The 23,212-nt window shown below is 46.9% G+C and overlaps 2 protein-coding genes across 2 annotated transcripts; one reads left to right on the plus strand and one right to left on the minus strand.

The window, feature by feature from the left end:
• Positions 1-5,727: 5,727 nt before the first annotated feature.
• Positions 5,728-7,318, plus strand: dtwd1 (DTW motif tRNA-uridine aminocarboxypropyltransferase 1). Its single transcript, XM_030766667.1, has 4 exons — positions 5,728-6,006; positions 6,449-6,592; positions 6,673-6,898; positions 7,070-7,318. The coding sequence occupies exons 1-4, from the start codon at positions 5,746-5,748 to the stop codon at positions 7,297-7,299; spliced, it is 861 nt and encodes a 286-aa protein (XP_030622527.1). The 5' UTR covers positions 5,728-5,745; the 3' UTR covers positions 7,300-7,318.
• Positions 7,319-8,073: 755 nt separating this feature from the next.
• On the minus strand, positions 8,074-19,827 carry nnt2 (nicotinamide nucleotide transhydrogenase 2). The gene is made up of 21 exons (XM_030765882.1): positions 19,698-19,827; positions 18,727-18,956; positions 18,415-18,632; positions 17,993-18,080; positions 17,232-17,320; positions 16,958-17,145; positions 16,726-16,859; positions 16,124-16,315; positions 15,312-15,465; positions 15,042-15,203; positions 14,748-14,858; positions 14,135-14,280; positions 13,630-13,825; positions 12,766-12,999; positions 11,679-11,839; positions 11,410-11,589; positions 11,116-11,275; positions 9,946-10,027; positions 8,977-9,095; positions 8,468-8,583; positions 8,074-8,220 (listed from the first exon to the last, which is right to left on the minus strand). Exons 1-21 carry the CDS (start codon positions 19,825-19,827, stop codon positions 8,074-8,076), a joined length of 3,237 nt encoding a protein of 1,078 aa, XP_030621742.1.
• Between the last annotated feature and the right edge of the window lie 3,385 nt (positions 19,828-23,212).

The raw sequence follows: 23,212 nt of genomic DNA on the forward strand, positions 1-23,212 counted from the left end.
AACAACAATCCATCAGCACTCTACTACAGTCTGTCCACACTACCCTAACAACAATCCATCTCCACTCTACTACAGTCTGTCCACACTACCCTAACAACAATCCATCTGCACTCTGATACAGTCTGAGGGACAGGGAGAGATGAGTGTGGAGTTGGGGTGAGTAAGAGAGGGACAGGGAGAGATGAGTGTGGAGTTGGGGTGAGTAGGAGAGGGACAGGGAGAGATGAGTGTGGAGCTGGGGTGAGTAGGAGAGGGATGGGGGGAGATGAGTGTGGAGCTGGGGTGAGTAGGAGAGGGATAGGGAGAGATGAGTGTGGAGTTGGGGTGAGTAGGAGAGGGATAGGGAGAGATGAGTGTGGAGTTGGGGTGAGTAGGAGAGGCACAGGGAGAGATGAGTGTGGAGTTGGGGTGAGTAGGAGAGGGACAGGGAGAGATGAGTGTGGAGCTGGGGTGAGTAGGAGAGGCACAGGGAGAGATGAGTGTGGAGCTGGGGTGAGTAGGAGAGGGATAGGGAGAGATGAGTGTGGAGCTGGGGTGAGTAGGAGAGGGACAGGGAGAGATGAGTGTGGAGCTGGGGTGAGTAGGAGAGGGACAGGGAGAGATGAGTGGAGCTGGGGTGAGTAGGAGAGGGATGGGGGGAGATGAGTGTGGAGCTGGGGTGAGTAGGAGAGGGACAGGGAGAGATGAGTGTGGAGCTGGGGTGAGTAGGAGAGGGACAGGGAGAGATGAGTGGAGCTGGGGTGAGTAGGAGAGGGATAGGGGGAGATGAGTGTGGAGCTGGGGTGAGTAGGAGAGGGACAGGGATAGATGAGTGTGGAGTTGGGGTGAGTAGGAGAGGGACAGGGAGAGATGAGTGTGGAGTTGGGGTGAGTAGGAGAGGGATAGGGAGAGATGAGTGTGGAGCTGGGGTGAGTAGGAGAGGGACAGGGAGAGATGAGTGTGGAGTTGGGGTGAGTAAGAGAGGGACAGGGAGAGATGAGTGTGGAGCTGGGGTGAGTAGGAGAGGGATGGGGAGAGATGAGTGTGGAGTTGGGGTGAGTAAGAGAGGGATGGGGAGAGATGAGTGTGGAGCTGGGGTGAGTAGGAGAGGGATGGGGAGAGATGAATGTGGAGTTGGGGTGAGTAGGAGAGGGATGGGGAGAGATGAGTGTGGAGCTGGGGTGAGTAGGAGAGGGATGGGGAGAGATGAGTGTGGAGCTGGGGTGAGTAGGAGAGGGACAGGGAGAGATGAGTGTGGAGCTGGGGTGAGTAAGAGAGGGATGGGGAGAGATGAGTGTGGAGCTGGGGTGAGTAGGAGAGGGACAGGGAGAGATGAGTGTGGAGCTGGGGTGAGTAAGAGAGGGATGGGGAGAGATGAGTGTGGAGCTGGGGTGAGTAGGAGAGGGACAGGGAGAGGAGAGTGTGGAGCTGGGGTGAGTAGGAGAGGCACAGGGAGAGATGAGTGTGGAGCTGGGGTGAGTAGGAGAGGGACAGGGAGAGATGAGTGTGGAGCTGGGGTGAGTAAGAGAGGGATGGGGAGAGAAGATTGTGGAGCTGGGGTGAGTAGGAGAGGGACAGGGAGAGATGAGTGTGGAGCTGGGGTGAGTAGAAGAGGGACAGGGAGAGATGAGTGGAGCTGGGGTGAGTAGGAGAGGGATGGGGAGAGATGAGTGTGGAGCTGGGGTGAGTAGGAGAGGGACAGGGAGAGATGAGTGTGGAGCTGGGGTGAGTAGGAGAGGGACAGGGAGAGATGAGTGTGGAGATGGGGTGAGTGGGAGAGGGATGGGGAGAGATGAGTGGAGCTGGGGTGAGTAGGAGAGGGACAGGGAGAGGAGAGTGTGGAGCTGGGGTGAGTAGGAGAGGGACAGGGAGAGATGAGTGTGGAGCTGGGGTGAGTAGGAGAGGGATGGGGAGAGATGAGTGTGGAGCTGGGGTGAGTAGGAGAGGGACAGGGAGAGGAGAGTGTGGAGCTGGGGTGAGTAGGAGAGGGACAGGGAGAGATGAGTGTGGAGCTGGGGTGAGTAGGAGAGGGATGGGGAGAGATGAGTGTGGAGCTGGGGTGAGTAGGAGAGGGAGAGGGGGAGATGAGTGTGGAGCTGGGGTGAGTAGGAGAGGGACAGGGAGAGATGAGTGTGGAGTTGGGGTGAGTAGGAGAGGGACAGGGAGAGGAGAGTGTGGAGCTGGGGTGAGTAGGAGAGGGACAGGGAGAGATGAGTGTGGAGCTGGGGTGAGTAGGAGAGGGACAGGGAGAGATGAGTGTGGAGTTGGGGTGAGTAGGAGAGGGACAGGGAGAGATGAGTGTGGAGCTGGGGTGAGTAGGAGAGGGACAGGGAGAGATGAGTGTGGAGCTGGGGTGAGTAGGAGAGGGACAGGGAGAGATGAGTGGAGCTGGGGTGAGTAGGAGAGGGATGGGGGGAGATGAGTGTGGAGCTGGGGTGAGTAGGAGAGGGACAGGGATAGATGAGTGTGGAGTTGGGGTGAGTAGGAGAGGGACAGGGAGAGATGAGTGTGGAGCTGGGGTGAGTAGGAGAGGGACAGGGAGAGATGAGTGTGGAGTTGGGGTGAGTAGGAGAGGGACAGGGAGAGATGAGTGTGGAGCTGGGGTGAGTAGGAGAGGGACAGGGAGAGATGAGTGTGGAGCTGGGGTGAGTAGGAGAGGGACAGGGAGAGATGAGTGGAGCTGGGGTGAGTAGGAGAGGGATGGGGGGAGATGAGTGTGGAGCTGGGGTGAGTAGGAGAGGGACAGGGATAGATGAGTGTGGAGTTGGGGTGAGTAGGAGAGGGACAGGGAGAGATGAGTGTGGAGTTGGGGTGAGTAGGAGAGGGATAGGGAGAGATGAGTGTGGAGCTGGGGTGAGTAGGAGAGGGACAGGGAGAGATGAGTGTGGAGTTGGGGTGAGTAAGAGAGGGACAGGGAGAGATGAGTGTGGAGCTGGGGTGAGTAGGAGAGGGATGGGGAGAGATGAGTGTGGAGTTGGGGTGAGTAGGAGAGGGACAGGGAGAGATGAGTGTGGAGTTGGGGTGAGTAAGAGAGGGACAGGGAGAGATGAGTGTGGAGCTGGGGTGAGTAGGAGAGGGATGGGGAGAGATGAGTGTGGAGTTGGGGTGAGTAGGAGAGGGATGGGGAGAGATGAGTGTGGAGCTGGGGTGAGTAGGAGAGGGATGGGGAGAGATGAGTGTGGAGTTGGGGTGAGTAGGAGAGGGATGGGGAGAGATGAGTGTGGAGCTGGGGTGAGTAGGAGAGGGATGGGGAGAGATGAGTGTGGAGCTGGGGTGAGTAGGAGAGGGACGGGGAGAGATGAGTGTGGAGCTGGGGTGAGTAAGAGAGGGATGGGGAGAGATGAGTGTGGAGCTGGGGTGAGTAGGAGAGGGATAGGGAGAGATGAGTGTGGAGTTGGGGTGAGTAGGAGAGGCACAGGGAGAGATGAGTGTGGAGTTGGGGTGAGTAGGAGAGGGACAGGGAGAGATGAGTGTGGAGCTGGGGTGAGTAGGAGAGGCACAGGGAGAGATGAGTGTGGAGCTGGGGTGAGTAGGAGAGGGACAGGGAGAGATGAGTGTGGAGCTGGGGTGAGTAGGAGAGGGACAGGGGGAGATGAGTGTGGAGCTGGGGTGAGTAGGAGAGGGACAGGGAGAGATGAGTGTGGAGCTGGGGTGAGTAGGAGAGGGACAGGGAGAGATGAGTGTGGAGCTGGGGTGAGTAGGAGAGGGACAGGGGGAGATGAGTGTGGAGCTGGGGTGAGTAGGAGAGGGACAGGGAGAGATGAGTGTGGAGTTGGGGTGAGTAGGAGAGGGACAGGGAGAGGAGAGTGTGGAGCTGGGGTGAGTAGGAGAGGGACAGGGAGAGATGAGTGTGGAGCTGGGGTGAGTAGGAGAGGGATAGGGAGAGATGAGTGTGGAGTTGGGGTGAGTAGGAGAGGGACAGGGAGAGATGAGTGTGGAGTTGGGGTGAGTAGGAGAGGGACAGGGAGAGATGAGTGTGGAGTTGGGGTGAGTAGGAGAGGGATGGGGGGAGATGAGTGTGGAGTTGGGGTGCCATGGCCATACAAATCAAACACCACCACCTGAAATAGATACACGTACATTAAAGCTCTGAGCCTGTGAGATGTAGTCTAAATGTAGCAGTGGATCTGCATGTCCTGGAATATCAGTGTCCTCTACGCTGGAGAGTCCTGGAAATTCATAATCCTGAGAGAGTTAAGAATGAACGTTATCATTTTTGGCAGAAATGCTCTGCTGAAGTGAAAAAAGGGTTAAGATACTGTCTAAGTGACAGGGGTAAAATTACGATTTTATAAATGATGTTTAAAAATAATAATTACCTTTATGTCTTCACTCTGGGGGACAACCTCACTCTGAAAGTATACCACATGTGATGTCACAAATATTGTTCAGAAAAAAAGGTAATCATCTAAACTGCAAAAGTACCTGTTCTCTCATCTTTCTTCGGGCATCTTCCACAAACAATGCAACTGCAAAGAGGGAAAACTCAGTACAATTTGTTTTTTAACACCACAAAAATATATTTTAATAATATTTTAAAAGTAATAATGGTATAATTCAAAATTTAATCTAATAGACTCAAAAATTTATCGGAACTTTTTTTTTTTTTTTTAGCCAAAACCCAAACAACATCCAATACTCACGTTCCGCCTCCGTCAGCTGCCGGTGCGCTGAAGTGTTAATTTGTACTTGCGATAAGACAGAATCATGAAGTTTTACCTTAGACCACAGGTCTTCAATTTTTTTTTCTAGTGTTGCAATACCCTCCAACTGAAGAGGAACCATTACTTTAAAGTAATTACATATCTGATCACGAGACTCGTAAGGGACAAAGCGGGATGATATTTCAAATCTGTACTCAAATGTTACGGGCCAGTCAACCTAAAATAATCAAACGAAAATATATGTTAAAAAGTTGGCATAAGCAGAGTAAGACTAGCAGTAATACAGCCAGACATAACCTATATCATTATGGTGTCATAGTGAAATAACATACTAACATAGTCAGGCTGCCCTGTAGTCTCTGTCAAGTACTGGAAACTGTCGTTCTCATAATTAAATTATAAATTAACTGATTCATGTGTTCGAGAATAAGAATTTGTTTGCTGACTTTCGGGGCGTCTTACCAGTCCTTGGTGTCGCACGAAATCTTCAAAAGTAGAAATAGGTTTTTCTTGATCATCCGATGTTTCCTTTTCCATCTCAAAATGTTTATAACGGTCTCCTTCTGAGTGAAAACAGTTACTCGTGTGGTCTCTGTAGCATTCGTAGTTGCTAGGTAACATTATACACAATCTATCAGTTTCCTTTTAGGAAGAAATATTTCCGGTGCACGCGTGTTGTTTGGTTACACGCCTGCGACAAATGATAGTGCGTTTGTGTATCAGTTCTCGTCTTATACCTGTCGTAAAGTCACTTAGTATTTTTTCTCAGCATATTTAAGGATTTTCTGGCCACATTTAGGTATGAACGCATATCACATATTGTCATTAACGTTGTATTACCTTAGAGTGGGTTTGAACCGATAGCTAGCTAAGCAGCCCATTTTAGTTAACGTTAGCTAATGTAGCTATCGAATAAAGTTGTGCCGGAGCAGAAATGATCAATTGGATACAGTCAAGCGCCATGTAGTGTTTTCAAATGTAAGAAAAGATGCAAAAGCAGGCCAGATCTTCATGTTGTGAAAATGCACTAATGTAGTGTTTTGTTGTTGTCTTCCAGGAAGCGATAATCTTATAGAACGTGCACAAAATTTAAAGCACAACAATGAAATCGTGTAAACCCGAGGAAGATGAAACAGCTGAAAGTCCAGCTAAATTCAGCGAGGTCCCGGGAAAGTCGACTGTGGAATGTGAACCCTCCGATCAGCCTCTGGAGGGTTTGACACTGGCATCGCACGAGGTGCTGGAGAAAGCACAGCTGACAGGCAGGTTAAAGTGTCCAAAATGCGGCGGCTCAAGGATGTTCTATTGTTACACATGTTTCTCTTTGGTCGGCCTATGCGAAAACCAAGTCCCTGTGTTAAAGGTTAGTATATACTTCATTCATCTGTTGAGAAGTGGAACATCCATGCTTATTTTTTTATCTGTCTGTCTATCTGTCTGTCTGTCTATCTATATGCATAAACAGACACATATAGCCTACATGTTGCCTGTGTCTGTTTTTGCTTTATCGGTTGTGTACTGGATGTGATAATCATGGTCGGACTGTCAGTGGTTTTTTGCCATTAGCACAGCAGTCATGACCTCCATCATCTACAGTCCTTCCCTGTAGACTGAAACCATCACATAGCTACAGTTTAATACAGCTGTTTAAATTGGTCATAATGCTTTTAAAATGATTGTGTTTTGCGATTTCATGTCTGAGAAATTTTGCACTAAAAAGCCAAAGCCTGCCCTTAATGTACTTTTTGTGTGTGTAGTAGTCTGTGGTAAATTTAGGGATTGGTTGTTTTTTTCTCGTTTTTCAGCTGCCTGTGAAAATCGACATAATCAAACACCCAAATGAGACAGACGGGAAGAGCACGGCAGTACATGCCAAACTCATAGCGCCAGATGACGTGTCCATTTACACTTACCCCTGCATCCCTGAGCTAGAGGAGTCTGCACACGACGTGAGGGCACTCTTCTTTTCTCATAGGACTCAGAAAACATCATCTTAAAAAACAGCTTCTCAGAGTTGTCTTTCTTGCAGGTTGTATTAGTTTTCCCTGGTCCAGAGTCTATTACAGTGCAAGAAATGGCAAAGCGTTTTCAGGAGGACAGTGATGCTCATGCGCCAAGCGGTAAGAGGCAAAAAACCGCGGACGGCAAAGCCACTGCAGGCGCCCACGCGGGCACACGCGCTCCTCAAAGAGTCATTTTTATCGACAGCACCTGGAATCAAACCAACAGAATCATCTCGGACGAACGCCTTCAAGGTAATCGCAATGATAAACTACCATAGATTCACGTGAAGAACACAAATCACTAGCCCTTAAGCAGTCGTAGTGTTCAAACTGGTGAATCCTGTAGCAGTCATTTTTACCTGTACATCTGTGGCCAACTGGTCACCATGAACTGTGTGTTAATGGGACGGCTTATGTTTGCAGCTTTAACGCAGGTCGAACTGAAAACGAGGAAAACCTGTTTCTGGCGTCATCAGAAGGGCTCTCCAGACACGTATCTGGCAACTATTGAGGCCATTTATTACTTCCTGAGGGACTATCACGTGCACTGTCTGTGTAAGGACTACCACGGGGAGTATGACAATCTCCTCTTCTTCTTCTCTTACCTGCACAAACTCATACACAAAGCTAAAGTTTCAGCTGGGAAACTGTGATGCTAGCATGAATTTATCAGAGTACTGTTTCATAAAACGATGATTTTAACCATGGACAAAATTAATAATGCATCTAATACTCCAAATAAATTCAAGGCTCAAAGTTCCCCATGGTTCCATCTTTTCCTGTTTGTTTCCACCGGTCAGGAGACCATCCTTTGTTTTTTTTTCATAAACATCGACATAAACCTCTCGCTGAAACCCCTTTAAAAATGAGCTGCAGAGGAACCATCCCGATTCATTTCAGTCTTGAATTTTCTGTGAAATGTTTCCTGTATCAACGTATCCAGAGTCTTAAAAATCACACAGTGGTCTGAATCATCCTGTCAGGGATCCAGGGTGAAGACACCTCACACTGCGGTGCTCTCTCCTCTCTCCTCCTGTCTTTATGTTTTCATCATGTTCTCTGGATCCTCCCTGCACTCCAAACCACTTTTGGCAGTATGACCTTTTACAGACCTGATATATTGACAGAATGGCACTTTTAATATTCAAATCATTTTATTTACAAATCAGAAAAACCATGCAAAGTAATTACTTTTCATAATTTAAACATCAAATTTGGGTGTTTGTAAATTGATACGTTTGTTGATTAAGTGAGATACTTTCATTTATTGTATCTGATTTGACACCTCTGACATCATTCGATTTGACTGAGCTGTGAACCAGGGGCTGATTTAGAGGAGACAGCTAAATGAATGGGGGAGCAGTGAGACAGCCCCAGTGGGTTCAGTAGTAGGCTACCGGGGGAGCAGTGAGACAGCCCCGGTGGGTTCAGTAGAAGGCCTCTCTGATCTTGGCCTGTAAGCTGTCGCATGTCTTCTTGGCGTCGCCCAGAAGCATGGATGTGTTGGGCTTATAGAATATGGGGTTATCCACCGCTGCGTATCCCACACCGAGAGTCCGCTTCATCACAATGACCTGGAAACACAGTCATTTACAGTCTGAGTCATTAACCAAAACAACCCAATGAGATTACGTAAATCTGCCGCAGTGTGGACCGAACGTCATAGTGAGAAATAAATCAAGTGTGGAAAAATGTCAGACACTAATGCTTCAGATTTCCGTGTACATTCAGCCGTTGTATAAAGTGTAATTAATGTGTCTCTGCTGTTGTGAAATGATTCATACTAGCAGAGTGATGAATGGGGTGTATGTGAGAACTCACTTGTTTGGACTTCCACACCTCCAGTACAGGCATACCAGCAATAATGGAGTTTGGATCCTCTTGTGCCGCCGAATTGACGGTGTCATTGGCACCAATGACCAGGGTGAGATCTGTGTCTGCATGTGCCACACAAAAACACAACACATGGGAGAAAACGCTGAACGGAGTCTATTGAAAACACAAGCAGTCTTATCAGATTACCACTCTCCATGCCTATCTGAGCTCTCCTTAAACAAAAACATATGCTTAGGATTTACAAAGCCCAGAGAGCTGGTAGTTATGAAAACAGACTGTTGCTCTGAAACATTGCATGTCTGCACACAATTACGTAATGAAAATTAATGAATTCAAAGCAAGGGCCAGAGGGCTGTATTTATCATGGTGTGTCTGCTTTGACTAACATCATTCTGACCCACCGATGCCCTGCCATGACTACACGCTTGTCAATTCTGAAAACTCTGGACATTTTTATCGGTGAGAAAGAGAAAAGATTTGAGGTAAAAACTGACCAGGGAAGTCCTCGTTTATTTCATCCATCTCCAGGACCACGTCGTACGGGACGCCAGCCTCGGCCAGCAGCACGTTCAGCTGACCTGGCATGCGACCCGCCACGGGATGGATCCCAAACCTCACACACACACACACACACACACACACACGGAGAAATGGAGCTTCAGTCAGGAATGTGTGTTAAACTCAGCCTTTTCTCTGGGCAATTCAAACCACGTATACATTAATCTACAGCGCCTTGTTGTTTCATACAGGGCCTTTTGCCTGGTGCATCTGATACCTGGCAGAGCAGGTGCTCCCCACGGCAGAGGTCAGAGGTCGTATGTGCGGTGCAGCCTGTGGTCTGTTTTAAACCACCCGGCCCCTCTTTACGCATTTCAATCTCCAAAAGATTTGGTTTCATTTCAGTCCTTCAGCGCTGCTTTGTCAGCGTTTTAAAGTGATACTGAAAGTGAAATCTATTTATCTATCAGTTTAAAGTGATACTGAAAGGGAAATCTATTTATCTATCAGTTTAAAGTGTTACTGAAAGTGAAATCTGTTTATCTATCAGTTTAAAGTGTTACTGACAGTGAAATCTATTTATCAGTTTAAAGTGGTGTAATCTATTTATCTATCAGTTTAATGTGTTACTGAAAGTGAAATCTATTTATCTATCAGTTTAAAGTGGTGTAATCTATTTATCTAGTAGTTTAAAGTGGTGTAATCTATTTACACACCCAGACACGAAGCACAAATGTGTTTTGTGCGTTTTTGTTTTATCGCCAAATTAGTGAGCTGCTCTGACGAGTGGTCGTAATTTTTTAAGAAGGAATAAACACAGTATAAATTTAAAGAGTAAGTGGTGACTATATTTGTAAACTCTCGCTAATGAAAAAGATGACCTCCACAAAAGGTTTCGGCTTTGATGGATTGAAATAGGATTCAGGACGTCCGATTGGACTAAAGTGATGCTGCAGCAGACTCACCTGACCATCTTTCCCTGTTCACAAAGCATCTTCACCATGTCTGCAATGGGATACTGGGCTTTGGCTGCACAGAGACCCCATCCTGACAGAGACACAAAAACAACACTCATCAGCCCATCCTGACAGAGACACAAAAACAACACTCATCAGCCCTCTGCCCTGGCATCTCTTCATCTCCTTCAGTTTCAGTTTGCTAAAAAAGAAAGAGCTGCCAATATCAAATGAAACGTGGTGAAAATACACTGTTCTGACCACCACTGAGTTCCTCACAGAGTGACCATGTATCATACAATGTAATAAAACTGCTTTCATGTTGATGTTCATAAAAGTGAGGTAAAAGTGGCGGGTGAATTCACACAGTTTTGGTGTCTCTAGTTTACAGACACAGCTGTGTCCTGCCACGGGGAAAACTCCTCCTGATTGGACTCAGATTGTGGTATTCCCTCATCCTTGGAGCTGTAATCCAGAGGAATTCAGTAGGTCTGGAAATGTGCGTGCGAAAAGCCCCTTTTCCCCCTGCTCGCCTGACCCTTATTGTCAAGCAGCCAGCGTGGGGAGGGTGAGAGGGCATGATTCCGTGCTCCAGGTTCAGTAGATAAAATAGTGAAGTAGATTCCCTTTGGGACAGTCAGACCACGTAGCTCCTGACTCACAGACAACGGCACCCTTCTGATTTGAGTCTTGTTAAGGTAATTGGCTTCTTGTGTTTGGTCAAATGCAGACTGATAAATGGCCACGTTCCCTTGGTTTGTTGTTGAGCTGGTTTTTCTTTCTTATACTTTGAATCACTTTTGTGTAATGTAATCCTGATGTGAGAGCACATTACTCTGATTTTGCAAGCCAAAAAGAACAGGTTGAACTTAGCTCAGCACTCTCAAGTTAAAGAAAAAAAGAAAACATTATGTGCATTTTCAAATCAATTTGTCTGTTTGTTGTGCTAAAGGCAATGAACAGTTTTTATTATACTACTTAGATATATGTTGTTTTGACTCAAACACAACAAGGTGGTGTTTCTGGTCTTAAGATCTGTAGAAACAGTTGGGAGAATGTCGCCCTCTGCTGGAGACGCTGGGTGGGGATTGTAAATACTCTTGAGTGCGTGCTGAATTAAAAGGTAGGCTTGATGTAAACAGGCACAGATCATGCACAGAGAAGGGTGTGTGTGAGTACCAGGAGTGATGATAATGCTGTTGGCCTCTTTGATCATCTCAATAGCCTGGTCCACATTCACCTCTGTGTGGGTTCCCACTATCTCCATAGGCTTCCCCCCAGCAGTGGATGTGGTTCCATAGCCACCCAAGATGACGTTCGGCAGAGAGCGATTCATTGCCTTAGAGGAAAGGAGGACCCTTCAGTACCACTGGCATATTTGTGGAGATAGGTTTTTCTCACTGTGCTATTTAAACGGATTAAAACAGACAAAAGAGTCAAAGTGCTGGCCAAAGAAAAACCACAAAAACTCACCACACACATGATGTAGGACAGGATGGCACCAGAAGAACCAATCAGGGCTCCCACAATGGTCATGAGGTTGTTGTCCAGTAGGAAGCCCTCAGCACACAGAGCCCAGCCTGAGTAACTGTTTAGAACAGTTATAACCACTGGCATGTCTGCGCCTCCGATGGCTGCCGTCAGAGTGACTCCCTGCGAACAGCATGGCACCAGTACTCATGGTTACAAAAACTGGGCAGAAAAGGATGGAACCACTGCAGCTCCTACGGGACCCTGCTTACCATAATGGTGGAGAGGCCAGAGACCCCGAGCAGACAGCCCATGCCTGTGGCATAGCTGTCGCTTATCATGAAGGGCACCATCCCACCCACGGAGGCAGCCAGCAGGCCCGCGTTCAGCATGTGACGGCCTGGGAGGAGCAGAGGGGCGGAGTCCAGGATGCCTACGTCGGGAGAAGAAACTTTAACGGCACTACAAGGGACTGCACCGGCACTGACTCTGAACAACCAATCACAGCAGTACATCTCATGGTAAAAGAACTACATCTCCGCCAATCAATAAATGAGGTTTTTAGTAAATTCTTCATAGCATTTGTTTTTTTTTCTGGGTTCTCTAATTGGTGCCTGAGACAGATGGACTGTTCATCTTAGCTGAGTTTTTCAATCTAATAATTTTTTGGTATTTATTTGTCTGGAATTTTGACCATGTTCTGCCAGTTTGCCATTCCTAATTTCCCTGGTTCCATGGGAACACAGCACACATGGAGGCCCGACTTTCTCAGGTTAGTCTGCTACAGTGCAGATGCCCCTGCTGAAGTGTGGAGTGAATGAAAGGCAGTGACCGGTAGAGTACACTGTCTGGCTGACTCTCCTAGAACACAGCCAGACTCTCCGAGAACACAGCCAGACTCTCCTAGAACACAGCCAGACTCTCCGAGAACACAGCCAGACTCTCCTAGAACACAGCCAGACTCTCCTAGAACACAGCCAGACTCTCCTAGAACACAGCCAGACTCTCCTAGAACACAGCCAGACTCTCCGAGAACACAGCCAGACTCTCCTAGAACACAGCCAGGTGTGTTCTCGGTGATACCTGACTCAGCCAGGACATATTTTGATTTGACTGTTGTGGCCTGTAAAGCCCCTTGAGACTGTAAACAGTGATATTGGGCTCTAAATAAACTTGAACTTGAACTTGAACTTAATGCTGGAATTCAAACCTGGGGCTTCAGTATTGGGTGCAGTGTAACCTAAAGAATTTACTTTGCAGATCACCAAAATACACAAACGTTTGGGGATCATAGTGAAGCTAATCACTGTTCAGATACCTGATAAATCTGTTGAGTTAGTTTTCTGTCTCAAAACATACCCTGTAGCTTGCCATAGGCCACCAGGGAACCGCTGAAGGTGACGCCACCGATGTAGGTGCCCAGGTAGGCCACGGTCTTCACCACGTTGGCGGCCGGGTGTGCGTCTAAATGGGGATGCTCAATCATGAACTCAGCAACGCAGGTCAAAACCGCAGCCAGACCCACTAGACTGTGGAAAGCAGCCACCAGCTGAGGGAGGTCAGAAATCTCAATTTTCTTGGCGATGGTCAGGCCTAGAGACACAGAGACAAAAAGATCCAGACCTAATTTACTCATCTGTCTTTCATCGGATGATGTCTCAGCAATATCAGTATGAATTAAAAAAAAATGATGCAACAGATGAGTTTAAAAATTTACTATGGACGTCATGAAAAAAGAACAGACAGCCTGCATTTAATTAACTCTACACACAACGAATGCAATCACAGGTTAACTCAAACAAGCATGGAGGAGAAGGTGAACATCTAATCCAGCAGATCTGTAAACACGCAGAGATTTCCAACAGTCTGCAGTGTCTAAAGGGAAAACAAACTTTCAACCAAGACGACAAAATCTCCTCCATGAGTAAAACCTCCAGACAAAACGAGTGATGTTTTAAAACAGGGCTGTTGTTCACGTGTGTTCGTTCACCAGCACAAACATTCTGTAACCGCAGTGTATACAGTCTGTACTATTTCTGAGAGCATCATATGTTTTAATGACAAAGTGTTCTTTTAAAACCATTTGCGTAGTTTGTTCAGACATACGTAACGTCAGTGGTGAAACTCGTGTGTTATAAACGCTTGTCTTTATTGGACTTATTGCATCACTCCGTCTTTTTGATTATTTTCATAAATGAAATACCGAAGAAATGTCAGACGTACCAATAGTGCCCCCAGTGGCCATGGCCAAAGACATCTGGGACAGCAGCTCTGGGGAGGGTTTCAGTGCCCCCAGAGTGGCAGCGATACCCCCTGTCACTCCGATCATGCCCAGGGCGTTGCCCAGCCGACTGGTGCCCTGTGCGGACAGCCCTGCTAGCGCACCAACGCAGCACAGCCCAGAACCCAGATACATCATCTAAAAACAAAAGGAATCAGGTTTTACAGGGGTCTGTAAGGGGCAGTATCCACAGACATGCCTTTACCCAATGGTATGCCCCAATCAGACAAGCATGGGCCATTCAGCTCACTGTTTAAGAGCTGACAGAAGCATCATTTTGTTCAGTCTTGGCCAGTGCATTTCAGACAGCCACATATCCAAATCTCGCAGACTCACAGACTGAAAAAAAAGCCAAATTCCTTACCCTCGTAGTGCCCAAAATCATCACTCATTTCCTAATTTAACTATCAGGCACCAAGCAATTAGGAAGAAAACAGGTCTAATTACCTGTTCAATATGGTATCCGCTGGCCACAGATGCCCCATAACCACCCACAAAGACCACGCCCGGAATGGCATAGAGGTAATTATACTCTGGAGGATCCGTCGGGCGCTTAAACATGTCCAGCATTCTCTGAGTAATAAGGAAACCACCTGGGGAACATGGTACAAACAACAAATTAGGAATACAGTGAAAACAAGCCATACAAACGAACCAACAGGAGCTAAGCCAAAACACAGAACAGAAAACAGAGCACACACGACTGAAACTGAGCAGCAGAGAAATAAGACAATGCAGGCGAAACCAAGACGGAGCACAGAGTGCTAACACAGAGCAGAGAACTGAAACAGAGTAGAGAGAAATATAATCTGTTCATTCATATGGGGAACAGAACATTCAGAACATTGGCCTCCGTATCATCCAGTATACTGCAGTGGATAATTATGGCTGTGATAAATGTCAGTCTATGTGATCATGTACACCCCATGCATCTCAAATTTGAAACAGACAGGATGTTTGACAGGCTTCTTTAAGTAAGTAGACAGTGACTGTGAGACCATGGGCTTGTGTGGGAAACATGGCAGTATCTTTGGGCGGAGTCTTAGAGTCTGATTCACACCTGCAATGTTGATGGAGGAGACAAAGGCTGCGAGCAGAGCGAGAGACTCGGGCAAAGTGGATGGAGTTAGGCCTCCACCCATGAGCACCAGGCCACCCACGGCCGTCAGACCTGCCAATCAAACAAGAGGCCTTATGAAAAATAAACCAAACGCTAAAGAGTTTATCTCAGGTCCGTGTTGGTGTCTCACTAAAGGGACATACAGTGTGTGAATGTCACAGTTGTCTTCATTCATATCTATACAGTATAGTGAGGGTGCATTTGTTAAACACTTGCGGAGATTCAGGTCCTGACCTGAGATGGCGTTGGTGACAGACATGAGTGGGGAGTGTAGGGCAGGAGTCACGCCCCACACTGTGTGATAACCAACGATCCCAGCCAGGCCAAAGGTGGTGACCATCTGGGTGAAGGCAGCATTGGGAGAGACAATGCCCAGAGCCAGGATGGATGAGATACCTGCACAGGAACACGGAGAAGAAACACACTTTTCCACATCGCCATGCCTCATTCCATATGTTCTGTGTGTGTGTGTGTGTGTGTGTCTCCACTCATCCCGTCTCTGACCTGCTGTGTAAACGCCTGCGGAGGTCATGGTTCGTTTGTAAGGGGAAATCTGCGCCTGCTTCTCCGCCTCCAGTTCGGCCACTGTTTTGTGCTTCAGCGGAGCGGCCGGCGGGGCAGTCTTTGGAAGAGGTGCTGGGAACAGATTTTTGCCTTCCTAGAAACAGGTAAAGAACTGTAAAAATTACTCTAATTTTCCTTTGCAAATATCAAAATTACATCAAAATGTCAAGCGAAATGTCTTTGGCAAAACTGAAATCCGCTGCCCAAGACCAAGAAACAGGTTGAGATGACAGTCCAGAGAGAATGGTGTGCCTCACTTCTGTCCAATAATTTGTACTCAGAGTCCTGATAAACAATGGCAAAACTCTAGCATTTTTTATGAGCACTGGAACTCATCAAAAATGAAAATTCCCAGGAAATTTGCGTGAATAATTTCTTGTTAACAGTAACATTACGTAAGCCGATATGTCTCCTTGAAGCTGTCTGTTTTCTGTTCTTCCATGCACATCATAAACAGAGTTAAAGAAAGAATTTGTGAACGTGTCCAATAAGCGAAAGTTCACATTCTTTTTCTTCTCTTTCGTGAGATGTCAGCACACACTCTGAGGTTTTCTCAGGGCCTGACTGGCTGTTCCAACAAGTCACATAATCTAATGAAGGCAGAAGTAAACACAATGCCACAGCATCTAATTTTGACCATATGTGAAGAACATAACAGACATATCCCTGTTCTGGTATCATAAAGTCAGTGCTTAGCAGATCTAGCTTTAATAGGAAGGCTGTACAGCACGGGTGTCGTGCAGTGGACGTACCTTCATGACCATGGTTCCTCTAATCACATGGTCGATTGTTCCATAGTCAAACTCATCTGTGGGCTCAAAGTGAAAGTATTCTTTGTCAGGGCTGATGGCTTTCAGCAGTTTGAGGATGTTGTTGGAGTACAGTGTGCTGGCCTGGGTTGGCATTCTGCTGGGCAGATCCGTAAATCCAATGTGTGTCACCCCCTGCAGAAAAACAGCGATGCCAATGTTAAAGCAGATATACCAAAGCCCCTGGCACAGTCTCAACAGCCAACAACTATGAAATTAATGGATTTGATTATATTTTATCAACAGCTAAAACCTGCATAAGCCACGCGCACAAACCGTCACCGTCTAACAAGAGAGCGTGTAGGGTGACACCAAAGCTATTATTATTGCTGTAATCGTCAAACTGAATATTTTAGCCAATCAGAAAACTGCCTTTCGTAGCCACCCAACAAAAAGGCAGCAGCATTGATGATGTAGGTGAGACTTCATTTTCACTTTAAACTTTCTACTAACCCTGATGTTGACCTGAGTCGTAAACATGTCAGCAGGCATTTGTGGCATGGCTTCACTTTATTATATCCATATATCTGTGCTGACTTTTTCACCTTGTGCACGTAAAGCTCTTCTGGTTTGGTTGTCTCAATGTTTCCTCCTGCCTCCGCCGCCAGATCAACCACAACAGAACCGTCTTTCATCGACTCCACCATCTGTCTGGTGATGAGGATTGGTGCCCTCTTCCCTGTAATCCAAACAAATGAGGGTACTACCTGAGGCAGGCACACTGCTCAGACTCTTTATTTTAATGACGTTTGATGAGAGATGATTGTGTGTAATCACCAGGAATGAGTGCAGTGCTGATTACGATGTCAACATCTTTGCATTGCTTTGCAAACAGAGCCATCTCTGCCTCTATGAATTCCTTAGACATCTCCTTGGCGTAGCCACCAACACCTTCACCAGACTCGGCAATGTCAACCTCCAAAGGCTCTGCCCCAAATGACTTAAACTGCTCCAGAGCTGCTGGCCTATCAGAGGAGATAAAACATCATTGGTCAGAAAGAGAGAAAAATCATAGTGGTACAGCATGTAACAGGAAGCATTTCACACAAACCTTGTGTCAAAACCTCTCACAATGGCTCCCATTGATTTTGCTGCTCCTGCAGCAGCTAAACCGGCCACTCCACCACCGATGACCAAGACCTGCACAGATTTCACAAAATCGTCAGAGAAAGCACTGGCTAGAGAGAAATGACGCTACATCTGCAGGAAAACAAACATCATTTTGATTGTATCAACACTCTACAACCAGCCAAACAACTGATCCGCCTTAAAAACACACAGAATACATCACAGAATATTATCAGACAGCAATATCAAGCAGGCACATGAGTTCAATTAAGTTTGTTAGTTATTCTATGGCTTGCTGTGTTCTGCTGTGTTTTGCTGTGTTTTGCTGTGTTCTGCTGTGTTTTGCTGTGTTTTGCTGTGTTCTGCTGTGTTTTGCTGTGTTCTGCTGTGTTTTGCTGTGTTCTGCTGTGTTTTGCTGTGTTTTGCTGTGTTCTGCTGTGTTCTGCTGTGTTTTGCTGTGTTCTGCTGTGTTTTGCTGTGTTTTGCTGTGTTCTGCTGTGTTTTGCTGTGTTTTGCTGTGTTTTGCTGTGTTCTGCTGTGTTCTGCTGTGTTTTGCTGTGTTCTGCTGTGTTTTGCTGTGTTTTGCTGTGTTCTGCTGTGTTTTGCTGTGTTTTGCTGTGTTCTGCTGTGTTCTGCTGTGTTTTGCTGTGTTCTGTTGTGTTTTGCTGTGTTTTGCTGTGTTTTGCTGTGTTTTGCTGTGTTTTGCTGCGTTCTCTTGCATTCTGGTCTGTTCCATGTTGCTACCTTGGCTGGAGGCACCTTCCCTGCTGCTGTGATCTGACCTGTGAAAAATCGTCCAAAGTGGTTTGCTGCCAGCACCACAGCCTTGTATCTGTATGAAAAGAAAATGATCATATTATTTCTGTCTGCTTCTTAATGGGATTTCAGTGATGTGCATCTAAACGGCACACGCAAAACCACGCCTCTGCCCGTTCTCTCAGCACAAGGCCCCTGGATTTACGCACTGACTCAAAGACATGACAGATAACTAATGGAAAACAGGCAGAGTGGCCTCTGCTCTGAAATGTGAGGTCAGCCTCACTATAAATGTACTCTTTTGCAATGAATTTCAGCTTAGTGTTCTGACAGGGCATTAAGTCTTAAGCTATAAAACGACAAGAGCAGAAAGCAGGTCAGTTTCCTGTCTGGGCTGAACTTCTCCTCACCCTGCAATGTTGGCCATGGAGCTGAGGGCGTCGTAGCCTTGAGCGATGGTGACTCTGGGGACCTGATCCATGGCCAGGACCGTGCTCTGCTGCTTGGACAGCTTCCCCATCAGCTCTGGGTTTTGTGCTGGATAGATGAAGCTGACCAGAGTGGATCTGGGTTTGAGCAACTCTGCCTCGTGCACCCCCAACACCTCATTAAACACTGGCCCGCGTACCTGCCAACGAAAGCAAACGAGAACAGGAAATCTGATTGGCTGAAAACACCATTCTCCTGTTTGTCCTTTTCCGACATGGACGGTAGACAATTACCTTCAAAACCAGGTCAGAGCCAAAGGCGCCCTTAGCGTCTGTTATTCTGGCCCCGGCCTCTTTGTATTGGTCATCAGAAAACTTGGCCTCCCCCCCAGCACCGCTCTCCACCTGCACGCTGAAGCCCTGTTTGACCAACGCCTGCACTCCTGCCGGGGACACGGCCACCCTCCTCTCATTCTTCACGATCTCTTTAGGGACACCAACCAGGACGTCTCTGTACCGCACGCCTGTGAGTCACACCGAGACGCCACGGCAGTCAAACGCCGGTGACACAACAGAAACATGTTCACGCAAAGTACACAGCAGCTATGCGTGAATGAGAGAGGAGTGAATGAAAGTTACAAACAAATATTATGCAGGGCTGCAGTCAGACTTTGAGGGCGCCAAGCTGACACACTCTAAATGATCCACAGTGTCTAGTTTCATATGTCTCTCCATAATTGGCATGCTGACCTCCAACGACAGCAAGACATTATTAGCAGCTGCTGATTGGCAGAGCTCCAGCTAGTGCTAGCCTGCCCTGGCTTGACGACTTCCAAACTGAATATTAAACCACGCTTAACGAAACAAAAGTATCCTGTTGTTGTAAGCGAGGTGCTTTATTACAAAAGGACGTTGAGGTTGAGATAATGAATGTCTATAAACATGATAAAGAGTCTCAGGGTACTGATAAACTTAATTTCACCTCTATATGACCTTTTCCTGTCCCGGCACACTGGTAAAACTGGATATAGATAATAAGAATATCTACGAATCCTTTCCTGCCTGTGCTTTAAATGTTTCCATATTACTCATTGGTCCTGATTATTACCGTTATCTAATGTTTGTAATGTATTCTGCAGCACAGGGCAGAACACAGATCAATTTGCACTGAAAGGAACTTTGTCTGCACTATTTCCAGTGAGTCTGCAGTGATAAAATCAAACCAAAAAAGCTCTTTATAAATGTGTTTGTGAATCACATCTTACCTTTGGAAGTTTGCTGATTCCATAGAACTGGGAAACTCTGGAAATGTCTTTTTCCAGCGGTCTTTTGTACGACACCTTGACGAAACAAGGGCACAGCACTGCAGGACACACAGCGCAGGAGGCAAGACATGACTTTTACTAAGATGTCCTGTGGCCCCAATCCAGACGTCTTAAATGTGCAGGTCTGAAATCAAAGACAATATCTGTCCTCAGATGTCACAGAACATTTTCCTTCCCTGCTAGACCTCTACACCTTCAGAAGAAACACATTCTCCAGGCCCCAATCACTGTGACATTTCAGTGTTCCAGGACACCAGCTAACACGGGACTGGCTTCAGATACGCGAGAACTGAGAGAGTGACGATGAAGGGGGTATAGTGCCAAGAAACTGCTCTCTGACAAAAACTGGGTCACCAAGATCAAAACCCTGATAACCTGAATGAAGACTGTGCTACCAAGACTGTCTCACAGTCAGCCTTGGGACATCTAGTCTAGCAGATGCCAGTGCCCACCGCAAAAAGCCTGCATTAATCATTTGTGCTCTCTAATTTTCTGCTGGAAGCTTGTATAACAAATATTTGTGTGCATGCCTCTGTCACAGATTGACGAAACTTTCCAAGCCCGAGCGCTCAGCTCGAAGTGCATTCAAGGACAGCGCGCGACTCCTTAAAAGGACGCGCACAGGAGCTGTGTAGAAAGCCGAGAGAGACAGGGAGACAAAAACTTATTCGCACTAACCTTCGTCGCGTGTTACCGAGGCTACAAATACGAGTTTAAAGGCTTCATTTCGCGACCAATTATTCGTCCTTGTACGTTCAACTTCACTGCTAGACGTACGTCAGTTTCGTTATCGATGTTTTATCTACTATAAATAGTAAACCATGTGATCTGCGTTTACACTTGTTAAATGCGGAATGTCTTATGAAGCGCTGATCTCAAAACCATTATTTATCTGAACAGGTGCACTAAAGCTCACTTCCTCCCATACAGATAAAAACCGACTTTTTTTTTTATTAATGAACATAGTTCGGTCCGTTGCGAAAATAATATCTTGACCACCATACCCCTGACAAAAATTCTCCACGAAAATGTTTTCATGTACCGGTAATATATAAACTAGTTAAGATTCGTATACAGCGTAGACTTTCGCATTCTCCTAAATACAGAAAAATAAATATAAAGAAGTCGAAAGGATAATCGAAAATAACACACATCATATATCACTGCGGTAGCAACCAAAACTGTTTCACCACATTCGCCAAATCATAATAATGAGTGACAGGAGAACATAAGCAGTCCGACAGCCTTCATAAATCATATTTATAGGGAATTTCTAACTCCACTAACATATTTTTCCGAGATAAAATGAGAGGAGGTTTCAGTTTCAGAACAACAGCGTATCTCTCAACAGCTGATGTGAATATATCACATCTGAATGAGACGTAATTTGTAATTCACTTAAACTGTAATTTGAATTCACGTAACGCCAACTGAGGTGGAGTCACTCCGTCTGGTATAATGCTTTTGAGTTACCCATTTGAGTTACCTTCACAACCTGCTCATTTCTTTCTCTTTCTTTCTTATTCTCTTTCTTTCTTTCTTTCTTTATTAATCGTCGCTGCCTTTGTTGCCCCTGGGTCTTGGGGGGTCGGACTGGTCATAGTGAGGGTAAAAAAGTGTCCCAGTTCGGTCAGAGTCAGAGCAACTCTGCCTGTTTCTGCTGGATGTGGTGACCCTGCTGTGGGTGTCCAGACGGGTGGGAGTCATGGATTCATAATGATTACAGCGGATTAGCTGCTTACACCGAGTTTTAGCACATTCTCTGCTGTATTATTTAATCACACAGTTATCAGACTTGCATCTTATTTTCTGTGGTAACTATGCCGTTCTGTTGTAGTTAAATTCCTGCTACAGACTTTCCATGGGATTTACTGTGTGTCAGGGCTTTGACTGGGCCACTCAAGGACTTATACTTCTTCCCTGTTTTTAAGATAATGAAGAGTAGATTTGGCTTGGTTTTTGGGGTGAGTGTCAGGCTGAAATATGAATTGCTGTCCCAGTTGTAGATCTTTTGTAGGTTGCGCTGGGTTTTGCTCCAGTATCTCTGTTTTGCTGTGTCAGTTTTGACAAGCCCACTGGTCCCTGCTGATGAAGAGCGACCCCACAGCGGAGTCCTGCCAGCACACTGCTCCACTGTGAGAATGCTGTCTGTGAGTGGGGAGCTCTGCTATGTGTTTTAACCACGCAGGCACTCGGTCACTCACATAACTCAATTTTGGTCTTGTCAGACCACTGGACTCTTTTCCACATTCTTTCAAAGGCTCCAGATACTTTTTCTTTTTTTTTTTTTTTTTTTTTTTTTTTTTTTACAAATTTCAGGACATCAGGAAGTCAGAACTTCATTTGAGCTTTGTTCTAACATGGCTTCTTTTTCCCAGCTCTAATGTACAGCACACACTGGTGAAGCACCTGAGCGACTGCTGACTGACTCTCAGTTTCTCCTATCTCAGTTGTGACACACCATAAATCCTAAAGAACTCTCTCTGCGCTCTCTCTCATTGGCAAGAGGCAGGTGTGGGAGTTGGGATGGGAGGTGGTGTGGGAGGTGGTGTGGGAGGTGGTGTGGGAGGTGGCGTGGGAGCTGGGATGGGAGGTGGCGTGGAAGGTGGGCGTTGGAGGTGGGCATGGGAGGTGGTGTGGGAGGTGGTGTGGGAGGTGGTGTGGGAGTTGGGATGGGAGGTGGTGTGGAAGGTGGGCGTTGGAGACGGGCGTGGGAGGTGGGCGTGGAAGGCGGGCGTGGAAGGTGGTGTGGGAGGTGGGGTGGGAGGTGGCGTGGGAGTTGGGGTGGGAGGTGGTGTGGGAGTTGGGATGGGAGGTGGGGTGGGGTGGGAGGTGGGGTGTGAGGTGGCGTGGGAGGTGGCGTGGGAGTTGGGGTGGGAGGTGGTGCGGTGACAGGAGGAGGAGGAACACAGAGATCTAGGTGGTTTGTAGTGATGGAGTGAGGAGGAGGATGTTGAGGTTGATGCGGTGGGATTTAGGGAGCCGTGGAGGACAGAGACAGTATGTTCATGTGAACAGGTCCAGGTGATGCGCCCGACAGCAGACTTCTCACACCAGCTAGTAATTATTTTAGTGGTATTTTTGGGCAGACCGGGGAGGACAGTATTACAGTAATCCAGTCTAGGGGTCAGGAGGGTTTGTAGGAGCATGTTGGTTGCTGTAGAGTACTCAAGGTGGTCATGAAGCTCTAGCACCCTGTGTGATATTGCCCACAGTGCCATCATCCTGCGTGGCCTGTTTCAGACACACTGGTTCTCTGACTGGGCATAGCTCTCACTCAGCCTGCCGCGTGCTCTCTTATTACTGATAACTGGACAGCCAACAGTAAACCGCCTACATCCGAGCCCAACATGAGAGGCACGGGACAGAGCTACAAACCACAACATAAAAGCCCCCCCCCCCCTCTCTAGACCAACTGTTCCCAGGGAGAAGCAAAAGTAAAATCAGGCATGGAG

This window comes from Chanos chanos, chromosome 2 (assembly GCF_902362185.1).
Source record: "Chanos chanos chromosome 2, fChaCha1.1, whole genome shotgun sequence".
NCBI classification, from domain to species: domain Eukaryota; kingdom Metazoa; phylum Chordata; class Actinopteri; order Gonorynchiformes; family Chanidae; genus Chanos; species Chanos chanos.